Below are 19,113 nucleotides of genomic sequence, written 5' to 3'. Positions count from 1 at the left end.
CCATTCATACTTGTATCTTACCATCTTATTATATAACCAAAGCATGTGAGTATATAAATGGGAGCAGGATTTAGTGTTAACCAAAAAAAAGAGTTATCTCTTCAAAAACACATTCGCAACATTTATCATTATTTATTCACATCTTATCTAGAAAATCTTTCACTTCAACTTAATTATCACTATATAACTATCATTACACTCCTCGATTAACGGATTAACTAATCCATTACATAATTATTATTACACTCTTCAATTAATTAATTCACTAATGAATATGGTATCACCTTCCAAAAAACTCTCAAATTAATTTTTTATTCCATATTTTTTATTATTTGCTTTTTTCCCAAATATTCAAACACATGATGGTATGTGCCTCACCTGCTACTATTGTTGGGCTTGGGAAGAAAAGTTCGAAGTGGATTAATGGGCTCGGTCGTTGGGCCGCCACACAAGGTAAGCCCACCAGGTTTTTTTTTCTTTTCTTTTTAAAAATTTTTCCTCCTCCAGTTTTACTTTTTAACCAAAAAAGAAAAAAGAAAAACTAACAAAACAAACCGGAGCTCTCTCCCTCTCTCTCTATCTCTGTCTGTTTGCCGTGTCGCAGGTACGGTGAGTTTAGCAGGAAACAGAAAGAGTGTGTTTGATGTCCATCTTGCCCTCCAACACACCTGCTTCTTCGTCGTCGTCGTCCTCATCATCGTCTACAGTCTCTCCGCAAACTCCTAATTCTGATCATGGCAGCTTCATCTCACCTCTTCCTTCTTCCCAACAACAACAGCAGCTGCAGCATTTGTCTCCTTCCGCCGTCCTCCGATCCGTCCGAATCTCTGACTCTGCTTCTTACCATGATACCGCAGGTGAAATTTATTTTTTTTTTTACCCCCCCTGTTTTTCCGAACTTTTTTTTTCAAAAAAATTTGTCTACTGTTACTAATTTAGTTCCTCTGCTGCTCTTGCTCGTTATTTATTTATTTCCTGGTTTTTACTGCTAGGGTTATTATTATCCTTGCTTTTGTTTTCTCTATTTCTAATGGCTTTCGATAACTAATTAGACAAATCGACCACTTCTTTGGAAAATTGAGTTTGAGCTGTAATTTGCTGAGCCATCTCCGGGGGGTTTGTAGTTTATGGGTAGGCGAGAACTGTTGAGAAGGGTTGGATCAACAGTGACAGAGATGACAAGAAAAAGGGAACGGAGAGCCTCAAGTCGCGATTGGATTACACCTGTTTAGGCGGGGGCGGCGGCGGTAGAGAGTTCTTGCAATTGGGAGAGAACAAGTAGGACAAGAACTAGAACTCAATTCCATGTACTCAAGTCGATGTCTTCAAAATCCAACTTAAAAACAACAGTGTTTATTTACGATTGAACGAAAACTTCTTATGATACGTGCACGAGGTTTTGCTACTACTGTTGCTTTTCTTCTGCCAAAACCCTAAACTATTTATCACGCAAATGTGCATCATCAATTTCTCATTCATTTTCAAACTTTGGTTTAGACCACTTACTCTATTCTAGGTTTCCTTCATCATAAGCCCCACCAAAAAGAACAAGAATAATAAAAATAAAAATTGTAGCAGATTTTATTTGTCTAATTTAAATTGCTTCATCTTGTTCCTTCTTCTTCCCATCGAATTTACCTTGTCAACGTCTTTAATTGTTGGTTTTGAATTTGATTTGTGTTTCTACCCTCACTTAAATTTATCTAATCTCAGATGCCTTTTTTCATTTCTTGCTTTACTATGCACTCCCTGTTGCTGTTTACCTGTGATAGTCTTCCCCCCTTGAACAACCGATGCCTGAACCCTTCCTTATTTACTCCTTCTCCTTCTCCTTCTCCTTCTCCTACTCCTACTCCTACTCCTACTTACTCTCATAATTTCTTTCTTTTTTATTCTAGTGTGCATTTTCACAAGAATGCAGTTTTTTTAGTACTTTCAACTCCCTTAAATTTTTTTTTTCTGCTTATTACTTTGTTTTGGCTTATTTTGGGACCAGTCATACAAGCTGCACATGACGATTCTGATGGACCTTCTGAAAAGGTATAATTTGCTGCTCTTCAGCTTTTCTATTCCAGTGATTGAATCTAGTCGCTTTTTTGTGCGTCCTACTTCAATTCCTTATCAGCATTGGCTGCTGTGCTAGTAACTGTTCAAGTTAAAATTGTTGCTTGTAAGCTCTAAATCTGATTCTCTACTCAAATGCTTTGTTCTCCTTTCCTAAGGTAAACTATTGGGAGAAACATGGTGCTGGAAAGAATATGGTAAATGTTGCTGATCAAGTAGGTGATGGACTTCGATCTATTCAAGATCAAGGAAAATTGTCTCAATCAGTTGCTTCCCCAAACAATGGTCAGAGCACTACTTCGAGAGGAGGTCCTAGAGGAAGTTCTACAACTTCAGCTGGAAGGAAGACCCTGATGGTTAGTGGTAACCACTTGCTCAATTTTCATTATGATCCCATTTCTCGGCAAAATCCTAGGCCTCGGGCCCCACCTCCCAGAAGACAGCAGAGGAGAAAGCCTTACAATAAAGACTTGTTTATTCAGGCAAATTACAAGTTCGTTATTTTAGATTCAGGAAACTATGAACCCGAATCCATGGACCCGGATAAGATGCTATTGTGGGAAGACATAATCTGTCTCAAGTATTTTACTCCGTTTGAAGTACACTGTCCAATATGTTTGGACAAACCTCTATGTCCACAGATAACTTCTTGTGGTCATATCTTTTGTTTTCCTTGTGTTATGCAGTATTTAATGTTGGGTGAAGATGATCGTAAAGCTGAATACAGTAAGCAGTGTCCCTTGTGTTTCATGATGATATCTTCAAAGGATTTGTATACCATCTATATCGAAAATGTTAAGCTGTACTCTATTGGTGATGTCATAGAATTTTGGCTCTTAACCCGTCAAAAAGATTCTTTTCGGTTATCTCTGAAAAATAATGAAGGGATAGATACAATTGATGAAGTTCATGATTCCTTCTCAAAGTTTACATTTACTTCAGATGTGGACCTTTCAGTTAGAGAAGCAATGTCAGATCTAGATAGTTGGTTAGCCAGGGCAGATTCAGGCCTAGTAGATGATATGGAGAAACTTCCGTATGTCTGTGCTGCAATAAAGCAGTTGGAGCAGAGAAAGAAATATTGGAATGAGCGCCAGGTTTCTAATGGCTATATGACTAGCAGGCTCAATTCCTCGTTAACAACTTTTCCTGGATCTCCTCCTACTGCAAGAGTATCCAATATTGGTGTAGATGTGTACGAATCTCCATGGGGATCTCCGTCTAATTCTGTTGGTGACAAGTCATTATGGGTAGAAACTTCAACTCCAGATGTGTCGTCAAGTTCTCTTGAAACTTCTGATTTACGAGAATCATTAGATGACCGTGACAGATTTTCTTCATCTTCATCGAGGGATAATAAGAGTTTACAAGTAAGGTTTGATGGGTGCAATGGTGGAAAGGACAGAGATTCGTACAATTTTTACCAGGTGATGGTGATTCTTGCACTACTTTTCGTTATGTCATTGCAATCCCCTTTGCTTATGGGTTTTTTCCCTGGCCTATTTCAGGCGGTTGATGGCCAAAACCTTATCCTTCATCCTTTAAACATGAAGTGTCTGTTACATCATTATGGGAGCTATGATAGACTTCCGAACAGGTCTGTGATTATGGTGCTTGCTTGTCTGGTTTTCCATATAAGCCATCTTTTTTAATCGGATGTGTTTTATTCTAATGAGATACTTGAAGTAAAATACTCTTGATCATTTGTAATAGTGATTAGTGGTTTGAAAGTTTTTTAAGCTCTTTGAGATAATTTTTGAAAGTGTCAATCACAGAATCACTGGGAAGATCTTACAGTTGGAATCAGTAACACAGTCAGAGGCAATGAGAAGGCGTTATCGCTATCTAGGCCATTTTTCTTTGACAGCAACATTTCAGGTACTTTCATAATCGAAAGAACCATGATGGGAAAAAAGAAAAATGAACACAAAAGGTGGATAAACAAAGAAGAAATCGTGGAAGGGAAAAGAATGCAGTGGCCCTGTTTGAAATCTTATCTTTTAGTAAAATCCTGGATTTCTCACTACTATTTACTTCTGAATTAACAGTTTTGTGAGATTGATCTTAGTGAGGTACTGCCTGCTGATTCCCTTTCTCCGTTCTTGGACGAAATCAGGAACAGGGAAAAGCAAAGGAAGCGAGTCGCAAGGAAGGTATCTGACTTTTGAATTTGGACAATTTTGTCCTTTACTTCTTAAATTACTATTCCGCGATTTGCCTGTTGCTGCAATGAAAGGCTTTGTATGTGTAGTTTCATCATATAATACTTCTATTCTCTCTCACTCTCTCTCTCTCTCTCTCTCTCTCTTTCTCTCATATTTCGTGAATTGGCTTGTTTAACTGCCAAAAGTCAGAAACCTTATGTAACTTAGGGTAGAATCTTAATAGGCCTGTTACTCTTTGCTGCTTCTTCTGCTCCTCCTTTTTCTTTCAACTGTTCAGTTTGCGGCCTATGTGATTTAATTCTTGAGGCTATTTAACACAATTAGGTGAAGCTAAGATCACCTTCTTTCTTAATATCCACTACATACAGAATTGTGAATTTGTTTTTGCTTTAAATAGCTAGATGAAATGTTAAGTTACGTTCATTATACACACACACACACATATTAATTAAAGGATCTGTTGTATTCAACTTGATGATTACATTTCTAGGAACACCGTGACAAAGTCAAGGCTGAAGCTGTTGGGTCAAATTATGCCATGTCGCTTAATTTGGAGCATACCCCTCATGACGAACCGCCTAATTTCTCCATTGACGACTTTGAAGGTGATAAACTATCTATGTTAAATTGATTGAATATGGTGTAACATGACAGTTGAGCACCGTAATGATGCAGTTTACTTTTGACATTTGAATGCTAAACTAGTGGCACTGTAGTTAACAGTTGAGCACCGTAACGATGCAGTCTACTTTTGACATTTGAATGCTGAAGTATTGGCACCGTAGTTATTGGACTTTTAATGATTTTGTACTAGATGAATTTTCAGTAGTTTGATGCTGTGCATGTTTTCTTTATCTGTTAATTAAAAAAAAAAAAAAAATCCCTTTGCCTCGAAATTTTCTTGTCTTCACATGGAAGTTTTTTGTGTACTGTCTTACCTTGTGCAGCTGACACTTTCTGTTCCCCACAACTATTGATATTGGCATTTCTCATTATTTTAATCTGCTTGTGCTTGCCAATTCCAAGTCTTGGGAACTTCCACTACGACGTCATCAAGTCCTCCAAATATTCGAGAAAGGCAGTCATTTTCAAATGTTGCTAGGCTGGGTTTTGCTGCTGCCCATGATTCTCCAGCTCTAAAAATTGAGGAGGCTCGTTCTCACACAGGAATGGAAGTGTCAACTGGTATGTCGTAACATACGATGCTGTAATTTTGAAAAAAGATAGGAGCACTACTGTCAGTCCTCTTTGGTGGGATGTGGTTGAGATTTCACTTTGGTGCATCTTTCATTTGGACCTGGGATTGCTGTCTATGACCAGCAAATAGACATTTTTTATATCTTTGGAGATCGACTGTTGTACTAATTATTGACCAATAAAATTTTCCAGGGACAAGGAACAACAGCGGACCCTCTTTCGCCAATATAACATCCAGAGGAAAACCTCCTGAAAGGACTGATGTTGCCGAGGTGAACAAGATGGGAAAGAAGGGGAAAAAGCCTAGTCGTGTTCTCCTTTCAACAGCTGGCAGTCGGCGCTATTGAAGCTTGATCGACAGACCGATCCGATAGAGAATGATATAAGCCACTAGCATCTGTGAATATTGGAACATCTGCTTTTACACTGGGAGTGGTCTGCGCTCTACATTTGTTCTTTTGGCCTTAGTTCAAACACCTCTTTGTTTCTGGTTGTCAATATGTAATATGTACGCGACGAGCGAGGGGCTCTTAGAATATATCGGGTATCTGAACCAGACAAGAACTATGCTATTGTAGGAGGACAAATAAATTGCAGAATCAAAGAAGGGAGAATGACCAATATGGTTCCTAACATTTCGAAAGAAGTATTTTTTGGTCCCCCCATTTCTAAAACAATATGCCAAATTGCCCCTCTCGCGTGGAGAGTTCCGACCATACTTTTGGCCTAAAAATGCTCGTCCAAATTCTATGCTCATACTCTCAGTACATACATTGTAGAAACAATATGGGAATGGGAATGCTTTCTTTGTTAAAATTTGAAAGGCTTCGCACCACCGTTTCTGGGCGGAGGGGCGAAGGAGTTGGAGGGTTCTGTTTTAATAAGAAAATTATTGTGCTCTTGAAAGTATGACAACACGATTTGGACGTGCATTGTTTTAAGTCGAAATTTTGGTCAGAAATAGATTATGGGAGTTGGGACCAAATTGGAATGTTTGTCATACGTTTGAAAAAAAAAATTTAAATGTGAGGGGCCATTTTAGTCATTTTCGCTTCTAAGAAATAGTACTTAGTAACTAAGAATCAATCAATTGTATGGATTAATTATCAATAATTTGCAAATGCTACTTGACCACAAAGATCTTAGTTACCACAATTAAGAAGAAAAAGAAAAATTTCGCGCATCAAATGACCACATAATCACTCGTTGAGGGTATGAAGAAAATGGATTTGTTCCTGAATTTTAAAACGATTTGCATTTGGAGGGAATTCACTATGGTTTCCAACTTCTAATTTGTGTTTCGTTTTCAGGTTTTCGTAATTTGTCATGCTTGCTAGGTCATATTTAAAATGAAAACAGGAAGAGACCCAAAGCAAGCACGAGTTTAGTTGGCAGTTTTTGTTGAGCTTAAGACTGCACGCGCTTGCGAGCCGCTAAGCGGCTCGAGTCAAAGTTCAACTCGAGTTCGGTCAAATTCGAATTCGAATCAAACTCAAACAGTTTGTTTTATTTAAAGAATGTATATAAAGTGAGAATGGAGATTGCCAAAACATGGTCGTCCTCCATGTGCAGTGCACATGCATATTGTGTAAGAATTTGTTTTTAGGTTGAATTCTTTTGTGCCTTGGAACTCAAAGGGAATAATGTGTTGGAACCCAAAAGAAATCAGTATGTCTATATGAAAAGCATAAAAAAGGAACGATGCTTTAGCTTTAAGGGGCCCGAGGCAAAAGCCTCGTTTTATTCACCTTCTTCCTCTCTTACCATTTGCATCTTCTCTTTCTTTTCTCACTTCTCAAAAAACACCATTTGCAACTCAACCTCCTCCATGCCTCTCCATTTTTTCCTCTCTAAAAACCCCAGACAATTGTTACATCTCTCTTCATATTAAACTTCAGTCTTCTAAATTGACGGGATAAAAACTCACCCCTTCCTTAATCAATCAATGGACAATCCGGAAAAAGGGGACGAGAAATTAACCCATCAATCATGCTGAACGCTTTCCTGAAGTCGCCCGAATTTGACTTCAGAGAATCCTTGGAACTAACTTCACTGCCATGGCATATTCCGGCAGTCTAAGTTTGCTAGGGATCTTGAACGACACCAAAGCCATGAAGAGAAAGGGAGGGGAAGTGAAGGGGTGAACGACACCAAAGCTTGCTCTCAGGTTGAATTTGGTGCGTCTTTTCTTAAGGCAACCAGAACTTTGAATCTTAGGTGCTTAAATTCATGTTGTACTTTAAGTACTCAACCTCTGAATAACTGGCTTACTATCACAGTTTCTCTCATTTTTTTTGTTTCTATAGAATGGAAATGGTTATTTGGGTTGGCATGGATTAAATTTAAAATTAATAAATGTTCTAACTTCTGATATGGGCGGGGCTTGCTTGAGGGCCATTGTAATTGATTTTTAGATAATTTTTTGTTATCTAGAATGCTTAAACATTTATTACTTGCTTCTAGGAATCTAGCTATTGCTTGCTTTTACCCTTGTTTTTGTATCATCTGTTTTTTACCTTAATTTGCTGCTATTGGCTATTCGCACATTATAGGGCCTTTGCGACTTTTTCGTCTTTATGGAATCATCCAGTTTTATGAAATTAGTCGATAGAGTAACTGGAGGATGTTATTCATGTTTGCTTCCATTTTTTTCCCTGACTTCAAATATGCTAAATTGATTTTTCCATTACATGACATTGGATCTAGGATTGATTGCATAATTTCACCAATCTTATTAAATTTCTGAAATCTAAACATGACATGCAAGCCTACAAGATATTTGAGAACAGATGGACTAAAATTGCAAGAGGCAAGTATTGATGCAAGGTGATCAGATCTACTTTTTCAGTATTTCAATAATTCTGAGCAGTTTAGACTTAGTCATAAAAGGTATTCATTGGTATGGACTAATTTTCGTCTGTACAAATAGGATTGATAATGCTGTGAAGAGTCGATTCTTTACCATGTAAGAGGAAAGCAAAACATAAACCAGTAGCTAATAGCACAGCCTTCATAAATCCATTTGAATAACAAAAAGAGCTCTCTCTCCAAGTCGTATCAATACAGATGGGTATCCAGGAAATTGTAGGACCCCTTAAAAAGATGAGGTATTTCTGGTGCAATAAGCTTCACATTTTTAGATTAACATCACGATCAAATTTAGGTACCAATAGTTTGTTATTGTAATTCAGTGCTTGAACCATGAAGCAAATTTGTTAAGTTTCTTCCTGTTTCTCCTGAAGTGCCATTGGTGGCATATGCATGTGTAGTTGTGTTTTCACTTGTTGCTTTGCTATTGGAGTCCTATATTTGCTGTTCGGTTGACAATGCAAACATGAACTATTTGGAAGTTTTGCAGTCTACCGTTCATCAAATTTCTTGTTTAAATTTGAGGGATTCCGGCTGAAAAGATTTGCATTGTGTTATAAGGCTGTAAATATTAGCCAATATACAGTGTAATAGAAAATTACTTATGTTTGTTCTTGTGTTGCTACAAAGGGCGAGCGCTACCTATTAGTTTTGGATATAGATTTTAATCCATTATTGTAAATATTAAAATTCTTAAATTGTTTTTTTACTCCACGCCTGTTAAATTTTATTTAGCTATGTTATTTTCCCTGTTGCTATCTTTTTAGTTGCATCTATTTTACTCAATAACTTTACAGAAAATCAAATCCATTAGGAATGTTGTGCTTCATGGTGGTCAAGCTAAGGATCCTTTGCAACGGTTTCCTTTTGGAATTAGTTTACTTTGAGAATTAAGGAAACCGAGTGGAGCTGGTGGAATGTGTCAGCAGTGGTCTCAGCAAATTAATACAGTCTGAATTTGGGTGTTGATGAAAGCGAACTTTGATGGAGCTGCACTTATTAACTTGGAGGGACGTGGGATTGATGTGATTGTTAAGGCAAGCTTATAGTGGTTATGGCGAAAAGGTTTGAAGGTAAATCCTGCCTAGAGCTGGTGAAAATAGAGGCAACTACGGCAACAGTGGAGTTGTGTGCAGTACCAATGGCTCAATTGTATTAATGGAGAATGATCCATTGAACGTTACAGGGCAATTTAATACCAGATCCAATGGCTCAATTGTTTTATGTAGAATGATTGATTGAACGTTACATGGCAAGTTAATTCAGATGGGAATGATTTGTCACTCTTGCTACATTTGATACACATGTATTTAGATTAGCTTCTTGGTTTTTTAACTTTCTGAGAGTTGAGCGAGGGTAAAAAACAATTGTAACGGAGCAAGCATGAGTTTTGCTCAATTTCCAAAGTTTGTAGTCAACTTGCAAGTAGGATAGACTGATCAGCTTGCCAGTGTAAAATTAGTTGTTATGTTAGCTACTATTTAAGTTAAGGATAAATGCTTTTCTTATCAAGATAGAAAAAATAAAGTTTAGAATTTTTTGCTTAAGACAAGTTTCATTCTTGTTAGTCGTTTACCTATACCACCGTTTACCCATTTGTGGGCTTCGAGGTTGCATCCGTCTTTTGCTAAGATGCTTCATTATAGTACCGCTTCATTCTTTCCTAACGCCTGGAACATGTATGCAATTTATTTTCAACTACTGAATTATACTACTAAAAAGTATTCTCCTTAACAAATTAACAACTAATTAAGCACAAATTTTATCATTATTAACTTTTACTGGGCATATTCAAAAATATTTTTCCACCGTGCGCAAGCACGGTCATATTTTGCTAGTTTATAAAGCGAGTCAAATTCGAGCCATCTTAGACGAGCCTTGTGAAATTACAAAAATATCCCTATTTTTATAACTAATTACTTAGAATTCATCAAAAGTTTCATTTCCAGCATTCCATTTCTAATTGCTTCCTCCCGTATCTCTCTTTCCGTCTTTCCTTCACAATTTCTCACACAAACCCTAGCCACCGCCACAGCCACCCCTCAATGAATGACCAACACTTCATAGCCCTAAGCCCCTAACCTTTCTCCCGTTTGTCAGCTTCCTTTACATTAGAAGTAGTAGCAGCTAAGCAGCATCGGCATCTCTGCAACACAATTTTCTTCATCGAGCTCTCACTCGCTTCTTCCTCTTGGACTATTGACCCAGAAGAATCCTTTTCTTCTTTGCCACATTGTAAGTCCGTTTCACTTCCCATTTATTTATTTTAGAGAAAAATGTTTGAGGCAAAATAATCCAAAACCAGATTTCTGCTGTTTGTGTCTAATCTTATGCAAGGCTGATTTATTAGTGCCAGCTACAGCCTATAGTAAAAGAAGAGGAAGTTTTCTTTTTTCTTCTTTTTCCTTTTTTTTTTGCGTGTGTGTGTGTGTGAAGACCGGACTATAGTAAGTTGTTTTGAGTATTTAATCTTCCGGGTTATGATTATTGTTAACATGATGATTTTCATTTTATGCCGCCTCGATAAACTCATAAACATGACACTTTCATTAAATAATTCTCTAACATTCTTACCACAGCAACAGAATCAGGGTAATTTAATGAGCATAAACACCTTCTAACTAATAAGGGTAAATTAACGACTCTTTCCATAGTAGTGATATTCCGATGTGTTCCGGCCATCAGTTTGTGCATGTGAAAGACAGAGAGGTGTGGTTGTGCACTTGACATTCTGGCCTACTTGCTTCCAAAACTTGAATGGACGTGTGAACTAAAATGAGAGAACTCTCTATTGCAGGCTCTGCAATTATTTTCTCGTACCCTTTTATGAGTCTGCATTGTGATTGCTCTGTCATCCCAATCAGTAGACTGTTTGGTACAACTGAGGATCCGTTCATACTACTTGTGATGCTTATTTGACAAAGGGGAGGGATGGGTTGAGAATGCTTATTTGAGAAGTTGTGTGGCATTGGCAATTAATGAAGAGGTAAACCTGCAGGGGAAAAAAATTTCTTTTAATTTTAGAATGCTTCTTGAGAATGCTTATTTTTTTTGTAGTTTTTTTGGGGTCAGTTTCATGCTATATTTTGGCTGTTTATATTTAAGGATGGGCTCATGATAGTGAGTTAAGAGATTATAAATGTGATCATAAATCAATGATTGTACTTAGTTTGTAGCAAGACTTATGATTGACCTTGATTTATTTGTGGTCTAGTTTTCTTTTCCTTTGGCTAAGTAGTATGCTTTTGTATATGTGATTATCTATCTATGACTTTCTGTGATGAAACATTAGGAGGCAAATGCAAATTCAATGATTTTGGCTAGATTGACAGCCTTAAACTTGATAAATTTGTTACTATGTTGGCTACATTGGCTGATTTTTTGACTTATTCTATTGGTTGGTGTTTGGCTATTTTTTTTACAGCTCACTTGTTGGAAGCTGGAAAGGAGACGTGGAGAAATCTTGGCCAGCTTTTAGCTGTTATTTACTTATTTTCTGTTGTTGAACTTTGTGACTGAGAATGTTGAACTTGTGTGAAGTGCTGGGCATTTAAATTCTAGACTTTTTCAATTATGATCATGTGTAAAGTTTTGGTCAATTGTAGCCATGAATTGTAGGCTATTAATTTGGTTAGGAATAAGTTGATAAAATGCTGTTTTTGTTAGATTAATTGCCAAAAATTCGAGCTAACGAGCTGCTCACGAGCCAGAAATTCGAGCTCACAATTCAAGCTGCTCGCGAGCCAAAAATCGAGCTACAACTCGCGAGCCTTATCGAGTCAAGCTCGAGCTTGGATTTTTCTTAGTCGAGTCGAGCTCGAGCTCGAACTCGAGCCTACATTTTATTAAATCGAGCTCGGCTCGATAAGTCCAAAACTCGACTCGGCTCGGCTCGTTTGCAGCCCTAGTTGAGCTGAAGTAGAAGGTCCAAAGCAGCAACAGGAGGAGGCGGAGGAGGGAGGAGCGAGGAGGCGGAGAGGAGCTTTTGTTAAATGTTAGGTGGTCGGTTGGTTACTTGGCAGTCGGGGTCTGCTCATTCTTGAGAAGGCAGCTCTCCGCTCCGCTCGCTTAAAACATTATGAGCCCTTGATTTGGATAGATAATAATAAATATGACCAGACATCTGAAGCCGCAGTTATCGTCAGCATCGACATCGGCGGCCAATAACCTGGCCTTAATTAGTAGGAGGCCCGCTCTTCTCCATCTGGTCTGCGCCGCCGCTGTCTTCTCTCTTATCGTCTTCCTAATTCAGTCCTCTTTCTTCACCGGTACGCCTCCTATTCTTACTAATCTCTTTTTTCTTTTTTCCTTCTTTTATCGGTCATATCTTTAAATACCCTGTAGTTCTGCACTAATCCCATTCGTGTTCTATCTCTCTTTTTTTTTTCTGGCAGGAGGCAATCAGAAGCAGAGAGCAGTAAATATCCACAACAACGAGGAGGAATTTCGGATTTTATCTGACTTTCAGTCTAGTGTCCAGCAATGTGTGGTTCGTTTTTATTTTTATTTTTTTCTCCCTTTCAGATAAGAGGGCCTGGTAATATCTTTTTGGAGATCATATCATATCAGAAGCGAGCATGAGATACCTATCAAATAGTCCGCATCTTTATGTACTCACAAGAACACTTGTTCTTTCGCCACTCCTTGCTTGGCATTTTGTGTGGTTTAGTTCTTCAACATTATAATCCAGAATTACCCCATTTCTTTGGCCTGTTATTACATCCATGTGCTTGTGTTTTTTATACTATTTCTTAACGTCTTATTATTAGTTACTGCAGAAATCTGCTTTATTATTTGATTGCATTGGGCGGTTTTCCTATCTGCCAGATATGCATCTATCTTTCTTTCTTATGTCATTCTGATTGTACAGGGTCGGTTGTGAAAATGATCACCCTTGTTAATTGCCATCTTTCATTCTGATTGCACTGAGTGGGTTTCAAAAACTTGTCACCCTTCCTTTCTGCCATATACTCAATATTCATCTCTCAATTCTTTCATAATTCCTGCTTTTCCCTGATTTAGTTTTGAAACTTGCTTGTAGGCTAACAGAGGCCTCGGACTTACTGCTATCATTATTGATCACTGTAAACTGGTACTCAAGTTCCCTCAAGGAACTAATAGCACCTGGGTTCGTGTCTCTTCTTCACTAACATCTTCACATCTACATTTTTACAATATTGGCTGAACCTTGAAACACCCCACCCCCCCCCCAACCCAAAAAAAAATGAAAAACAGAAATTCTTCATCACAATTGCATTACATTTTCTTTGCAGTATAATGAACAATTTAAGATCTTTGAACCCTTGGAGTATACTTATGACACCTGTGAAGCCCTTCTTCTGTGGGAACAGGTTTCTACTGACCTATTCACTCTTTATTCTTTAGGCTAGCCACTTCAACAATCACAAACTGAACTAACTATCTGAAATGCAGTATCGGAATATGACTACTGTGTTAACAAGAGAATACCTGGATGCTCGTCCTGATGGCTGGTTAGACTATGCAGCTAAAAGAATAGCACAGCTGTATGTTCTTTTCAACACAATTTGCAGTTTCTTTTTTTCCTTTCTGTATATGATGACCTCAAAACTTTAAACATTCCTTTTCCTGGTCTTGTTTTGTTAACTGCCTTTTGCCGCAGAGGTGCAGACAAGTGCTACAATAGGACTCTCTGCGAGGAGCATCTTAATCTACTTTTACCAGCAAAGCCTCCCTTTCACCCTCGTCAGTTTGCAACCTGTGCCGTTGTTGGAAATTCGGGAGATCTATTGAAGACTGAGTTTGGTGAGGAAATTGATAGTCATGATGCTGTTATACGAGACAATGAGGCACCTGTAAATGAGGTACTTCCAGATTTCCTTATAATTTTTGTTTTTGGGGTTAGCCAGAGGTATAAATTGTTAGATTTTCCTTTTTAACTTATCAGAGTACATGCAATAAGATTGTGTAGCAGAGGTGAATCATCGTATACCATGATTCACCTGGTGATCCACTGCCTTTCTGGTTTGTCTTTGTATTCTTGAATGTATAGTTTTAACAATACTGATGACAATTGATGGAGCTGACCTTAGAAAAGTTAAAACTGAGATGCATTTCCATGCTTCTGTAGTGAACTTCACATATCATGAAATGTCTTAGCTTCTTGTCAAAATTGAAGTAAGGTTCAGATTCATCTAAGGGGTTGCTGCCGAGGGGAACTTTCTTATGCTTAACTGAGTTACTAAAAAAAAAGACAAAGATGCCGTCATGCATGTTTGGTAGCTTTAATTAGGTTAAGTGACCAGTATAGATAGAGGGAATTAACCAATAATTTTAGGTACTCTTATCATGTACGTGTATTTCTGGGATTTCTTTTCAGACTTTGTCCTTTTATACTTTTCCAGAAATATGCCAAGTATGTTGGACTGAAAAGGGATTTTCGGTTGGTAGTAAGGGGTGCTGCTCGTAACATGGTTACAATCCTAAATGGATCAGGTAAATTTTTTTTTTTTTTTGGGTGCCCTGTACAGTTCCTTGACTTGGCACAATTATTTTCTTTGTGCTGGTCTCTGCATGGTGATGGCTAGGCTGCATCTAGCTTCAAGTTCTTACAGTTTTTGATGTAAAACATTTGGTTCCTCACCTTCTGCCGAATGCATAATTTGTCCTTTCTTTGTCAATTTTCTTAGATTGTTTCTTCTCAGATCTCTTGATATTGTAATTTGACTATGCACTGAGTTCTTTTATGATGATCACTCAAGCAATAATGACTTGTTTAAATTTTTGTTGATAAAAAAAAAATGTGTTCAAAACCTTTTAACTTCTTTATTAGTTTCTGTAGAGTGTGGCATTGATCTTTCAGTTTTCTCAAGATCAAAAGGAAGCAGAATATTGGCAGTGTCATGATAAGCATCAGTCATCAGCACTTAAACTTTTTCCTTGGTTCTTTGTTGCAGTTGACGAAGTACTCATTATCAAAAGTGTCACTCATAGAGATTTCAATGCAATGATAAAGGTACTTTTTATTATAGGATGCCTTGTGATTATCTTTTCCCTTCGCTGTTGCAGCCGACCTAGCTCTAATTATCAAAAGTCTAACTCATAGAGATTTCAATGCAATGATAAGGTACTTTGTTGAATGCCTTGTGTTTATCCTTTCAAAGATAAAGTGCAATTTATGAGCTTTGAGAATAGGATTTCAGTCCCAATGATTAAGATGATGAAATTATCTACTAAAGGACTTCTTGGAATAAATTACAAATTCAGAACACAGTATTGAATTCAAGAATAATATAGAAATTAACCTGGATGGCCCTGGTGAGCTCATTAGAACACTAGGAGATTATTATTTTGGGATAAAAGTGTGTCACCTCTGTGATAACATTTAATTCTTGTCGAACTAAGATGGAAACGCTATTTACAAGGAGGACAAGGCTATCATGATAAAATCAGGGGACTACTTACTAAGCATTCCAATCAGCATTTAGTTACCGTATGTACACTATCTATTTGTTGTTAGAAAAAAAAATTTCTTTTGGAGTTGACATGCAAAGTAAATGAGCCAGGATTATACCTTCACAATTTTGTTGTAGGGCATCCCAAATCCTGTGTATCTCTTCCAAGGTATTGTCCTGCGGCGGGGTGCCAAGGGAACTGGAATGAAATCAATAGAATTGGCACTTTCGATGTGTGATGATGTCGACATATATGGTTTCACTGTAGATCCTGGCTACACGGAATGGTCAGTCTTTGCTTATATTCTTCAGAGGTCGAAAAAACATTTATGGTCATTTTGTGAATATATGCAGCCACTAAACACCCCCCCCCCCCCAAAACAAAAACAAAAAAAAAAGAGAAAAGGAAAAAATCCAATAACTCAAAAATCACCATTTTTCAGGACCAGGTACTTTTCTGAGCCCAAGAAAGGGCATAATCCACTTCAGGGAAGAGCATACTATCAACTCCTAGAGTGTCTTGGTGTAAGTAATAACTTGCTTGTTTTGATTTTCCGAGATTGATTGTTTTGGGTACATTCACCAATACAATACTATTCACCGTTCAGGTTATTAGGATCCATTCTCCCATGAGATCAAAAAGAAAGCAAAACTGGTCTGATGTTCCAAGCCGAGAAACAATACAGAGGGCTCATATGGCAGCATTGCGCTTGAAGAGGATTTTATCTGGCCAAGAAGGTGCATTTGGGCAATTTGGCAGTTGTAAGGTATGGGGCGATGCAGGTAGCTACAGCAGGGGCCCTGTATCTGGATCTCCAGACATGAGTCGTGTAAGGAAAAATTCAAATTACAGCAAATGGGAAGTTATGCCTTTCAATAGTTTAAGACAAGAAGCACGGGATCATTTTATGCAGATGCATGGGGTCTCTCTGTACAAAATGGATGGGAACAAATTGGAAGATTTGGTGTGTGTCAGACATTCTTTGAGTTCTGATTGATGATTGAGAAAATACACGGGGCTGTCTGAGAGTCATGCATCTGTATGTTTGAAAAGCCTGATCATCCTGGTTTTTGGTCAAATGATTTATATTGGCTCAGGTACTTATACAAATGACTCTACTCCAGTTATCTATCTGCCCATTGTTCCTGTGCTTGGTGCGAGTGCTTGACTGGGTATTATTCAACTTGCATTAATGGGGGCTTTGATTCTGAAGATCCATGTTGAGTCATGGACTTGAAGAAAAAGTTTGATATGATTTGGTTTCTTTTAGACCTCTGAAAGGTCAGGACTACGACATCCAGACATGAGCTATTTGTAATCCCGAATTCATGCATTGGGAATGTTCTGTCTTTTGTTGTGAAAAGCTTTGACTGATATGAGAGGAAAGCATGCCCTCACTGATTTTCATGTAACTGTGTCCTACATGTCGAGTATGTAGGCTACAGTACCTTCAGTTGTAAGAATGAGAAGGCATGAGCGGAAATCAGCCTCTCGGCTGTTTCTGGCAATTTTTTTTTTATCAATGTTCTTGATTTAGGGAACGGAAAATTACTGCTTTTATTAAGAAAGCTGGTATCTGCATTGCCAGTTGTAAGGAACAATAGATTAATGTTGAACTGCTAGCGGGGCCCCAAGTAGGTTACGGTTTTGAACATTTGGGCCTTTTAGACAGGGCATCTAATGCAGCTGGTTCTGGTAGCAGTAACAATTTTTACGCACGTAAACGACGACGGGTGGGTGACCACCAATTATGAAATTTCTTTGAAAAAAGTAAAAACGGTTTATCCACAACCCCACCATCCTCCACTCCTGGAAAAGTATGTAGGGGAGGGGTGGCCTTTTCGGGTACCGTTCGAGCTCTACAAATGTGGTCCGAAGTTCCAACTCCAAAGCATCCAATTCCAATCTAATTTTGCAATCAAGAACCAGTTCAACATATACACACCAACACCAAAATGCAGGTAGCAGCCTCTGCGTGTTATTATATCACATACTACTGTAATAATTAATTGTAGCAGTGGTATTAACCTACTCCTATTTCTATTTCTGAAAGTAAATCATAGACCATCAATGTGGTGATGTTGTGAAATAATAAAATGCTTTGCATTCTGGAATAATGAACGTGAATATTACTTTTTATTTTTCTTGCAACTACAAATTCTGGATGCTTTGCTTGAGAGGTAAGTGTGATTAATTAATATGATGCTCTATATGTGATGCTGCCGTCCGCGCAAACAAACGAGGAATACACTACACATGACATGGATCTACTCTACTATTATCTTCGAAAACTGATCTATAAGCGGGGGATGGCGCACTCCTTTCTTCTTCTTCTCCTCCTTCTTCTTTGGACATCATGAGCCATGCTATGCTGCCTTAAAACTCATGACGACTAATTGAAATTTTGAAAAGTCGCCCACTAATTGGATTCAAAAGGATTGATGGGGCTACTACTTGGCAGGGGGATCAGCATCAGGAAGAAGCTTGAGCAACTTGCGCTGCTTAGCAGACTTGGAAATCTTCTTGAGAGTCTTAGGATTAGTGATCTTCTGAAGCTTGGTTCCCGATCTCAGGATGTTGTCCTGCTTCCTCTTCTCCCTCTCCTCCCTCTTCTTCCTCTTCTCCGCCTTGTTCTGCCTTATCTCCTCCTTCAGTTCCTTCATCCTCTCCTGATACGCCTTCTTTATCTCCCTCTCCCTCTTCCGCTGCTCCTCCGCCGTCGTGCTCCTCTTCCTGCTCGCGTTCCTCGCCGACGCCCTGAGCGTCCTCACCTGCTTCCAATTCCTCCCCGACACGTTCCGGCTGCCGGAGCTGGTGGGCAGACCCACCGGCTTGTTCGGGTTGTCCGATGAGGTCACCGCCTGCCTCTTGTTGGACGGAAGGTTGGTGTCATCCTCGTCCGCCTCAAAATCCTCCAACTCCATGTCATCCGTGGCGGCGGCGGAATGGTCATGATTCTGATGCTGGAGGTGGAGGGATCTCTTGCGCTTGAGAGTTTTGCCTCCGAAACCTTCGTCTAAGCATCTGAAATCGATATGGCACGCCATTTAAATCTACCTCCGAAACCTTCGTCTATCTCTGTGTGTCCGTCCAATGATAATGGAGTAGTAGTATATATATTGCTACCACACCTGGGAGTGGGAAGAAGAAGACCCTTGCTAGGCCGGCCAACCAGTAGCTCGTCCAAAAAGAAACCCTAGTACTGGTATTTAAAATTTTAATTTAGGTGTGGGCTGGGCTGGGCTGTGTTGGGTTTTACATATTGAGAGCTTCTTCTCAAATCAAATCCACGACACACGTTTGTTCCCTTCCAGCTGGGCTTTTGAGTTTCAGGCCCATGCTCTCCTCACCCACACCTCATATATATATATATATATATATATAT

At 38.6% G+C, this 19,113-nt stretch overlaps 3 protein-coding genes across 7 annotated transcripts; 2 read left to right on the top strand and 1 right to left on the bottom strand.

Annotated features, from left to right (window-relative positions):
* Positions 1 to 552: 552 nt before the first annotated feature.
* LOC113753568 (RING finger protein 10) lies at positions 553 to 6,242 on the top strand. 4 transcript variants are annotated; one of them, XM_027297756.1, is made up of 10 exons: positions 553 to 857; positions 1,997 to 2,040; positions 2,223 to 2,420; positions 2,751 to 3,491; positions 3,573 to 3,661; positions 3,840 to 3,942; positions 4,113 to 4,217; positions 4,720 to 4,834; positions 5,256 to 5,414; positions 5,619 to 6,242. In XM_027297756.1, exons 1-10 carry the CDS (start codon positions 644 to 646, stop codon positions 5,771 to 5,773), a joined length of 1,923 nt encoding a protein of 640 aa, XP_027153557.1. In that variant the 5' UTR covers positions 553 to 643; the 3' UTR covers positions 5,774 to 6,242. The 4 variants fall into 4 exon arrangements, with proteins under 4 accessions (XP_027153557.1, XP_027153555.1, XP_027153558.1 ...); XM_027297754.1 differs by having other exon boundaries at positions 2,223 to 3,491; positions 5,619 to 5,800; positions 5,896 to 6,242; XM_027297755.1 differs by lacking the exon at positions 1,997 to 2,040 and having other exon boundaries at positions 645 to 857; positions 2,223 to 3,491.
* A 4,022-nt stretch (positions 6,243 to 10,264) lies between these two features.
* Positions 10,265 to 17,395, top strand: LOC113751167 (sialyltransferase-like protein 1). Of its 2 annotated transcripts, none has more exons than XM_027295065.1 (12): positions 10,265 to 10,529; positions 11,719 to 12,562; positions 12,692 to 12,783; positions 13,336 to 13,422; positions 13,568 to 13,645; positions 13,728 to 13,819; positions 13,936 to 14,137; positions 14,678 to 14,768; positions 15,230 to 15,288; positions 15,866 to 16,014; positions 16,171 to 16,252; positions 16,336 to 17,395. In XM_027295065.1, the coding sequence occupies exons 2-12, from the start codon at positions 12,406 to 12,408 to the stop codon at positions 16,723 to 16,725; spliced, it is 1,479 nt and encodes a 492-aa protein (XP_027150866.1). In that variant the 5' UTR covers positions 10,265 to 10,529; positions 11,719 to 12,405; the 3' UTR covers positions 16,726 to 17,395. The 2 variants fall into 2 exon arrangements, with proteins under 2 accessions (XP_027150866.1, XP_027150865.1); XM_027295064.1 differs by having other exon boundaries at positions 12,689 to 12,783.
* Positions 17,396 to 17,809: 414 nt separating this feature from the next.
* On the bottom strand, positions 17,810 to 18,892 carry LOC113751168 (rRNA-processing protein CGR1). Its single transcript, XM_027295066.1, has one exon. It carries the CDS (start codon positions 18,773 to 18,775, stop codon positions 18,179 to 18,181), a length of 597 nt encoding a protein of 198 aa, XP_027150867.1. The 5' UTR covers positions 18,776 to 18,892; the 3' UTR covers positions 17,810 to 18,178.
* Positions 18,893 to 19,113: the final 221 nt, after the last annotated feature.

The sequence above is a fragment of the Coffea eugenioides genome, chromosome 11 (assembly GCF_003713205.1).
Source record: "Coffea eugenioides isolate CCC68of chromosome 11, Ceug_1.0, whole genome shotgun sequence".
Taxonomy (NCBI): domain Eukaryota; kingdom Viridiplantae; phylum Streptophyta; class Magnoliopsida; order Gentianales; family Rubiaceae; genus Coffea; species Coffea eugenioides.
Note: the sequence above shows the minus strand (reverse complement) of the source record. Positions and strands in the feature narration are given on the sequence as shown.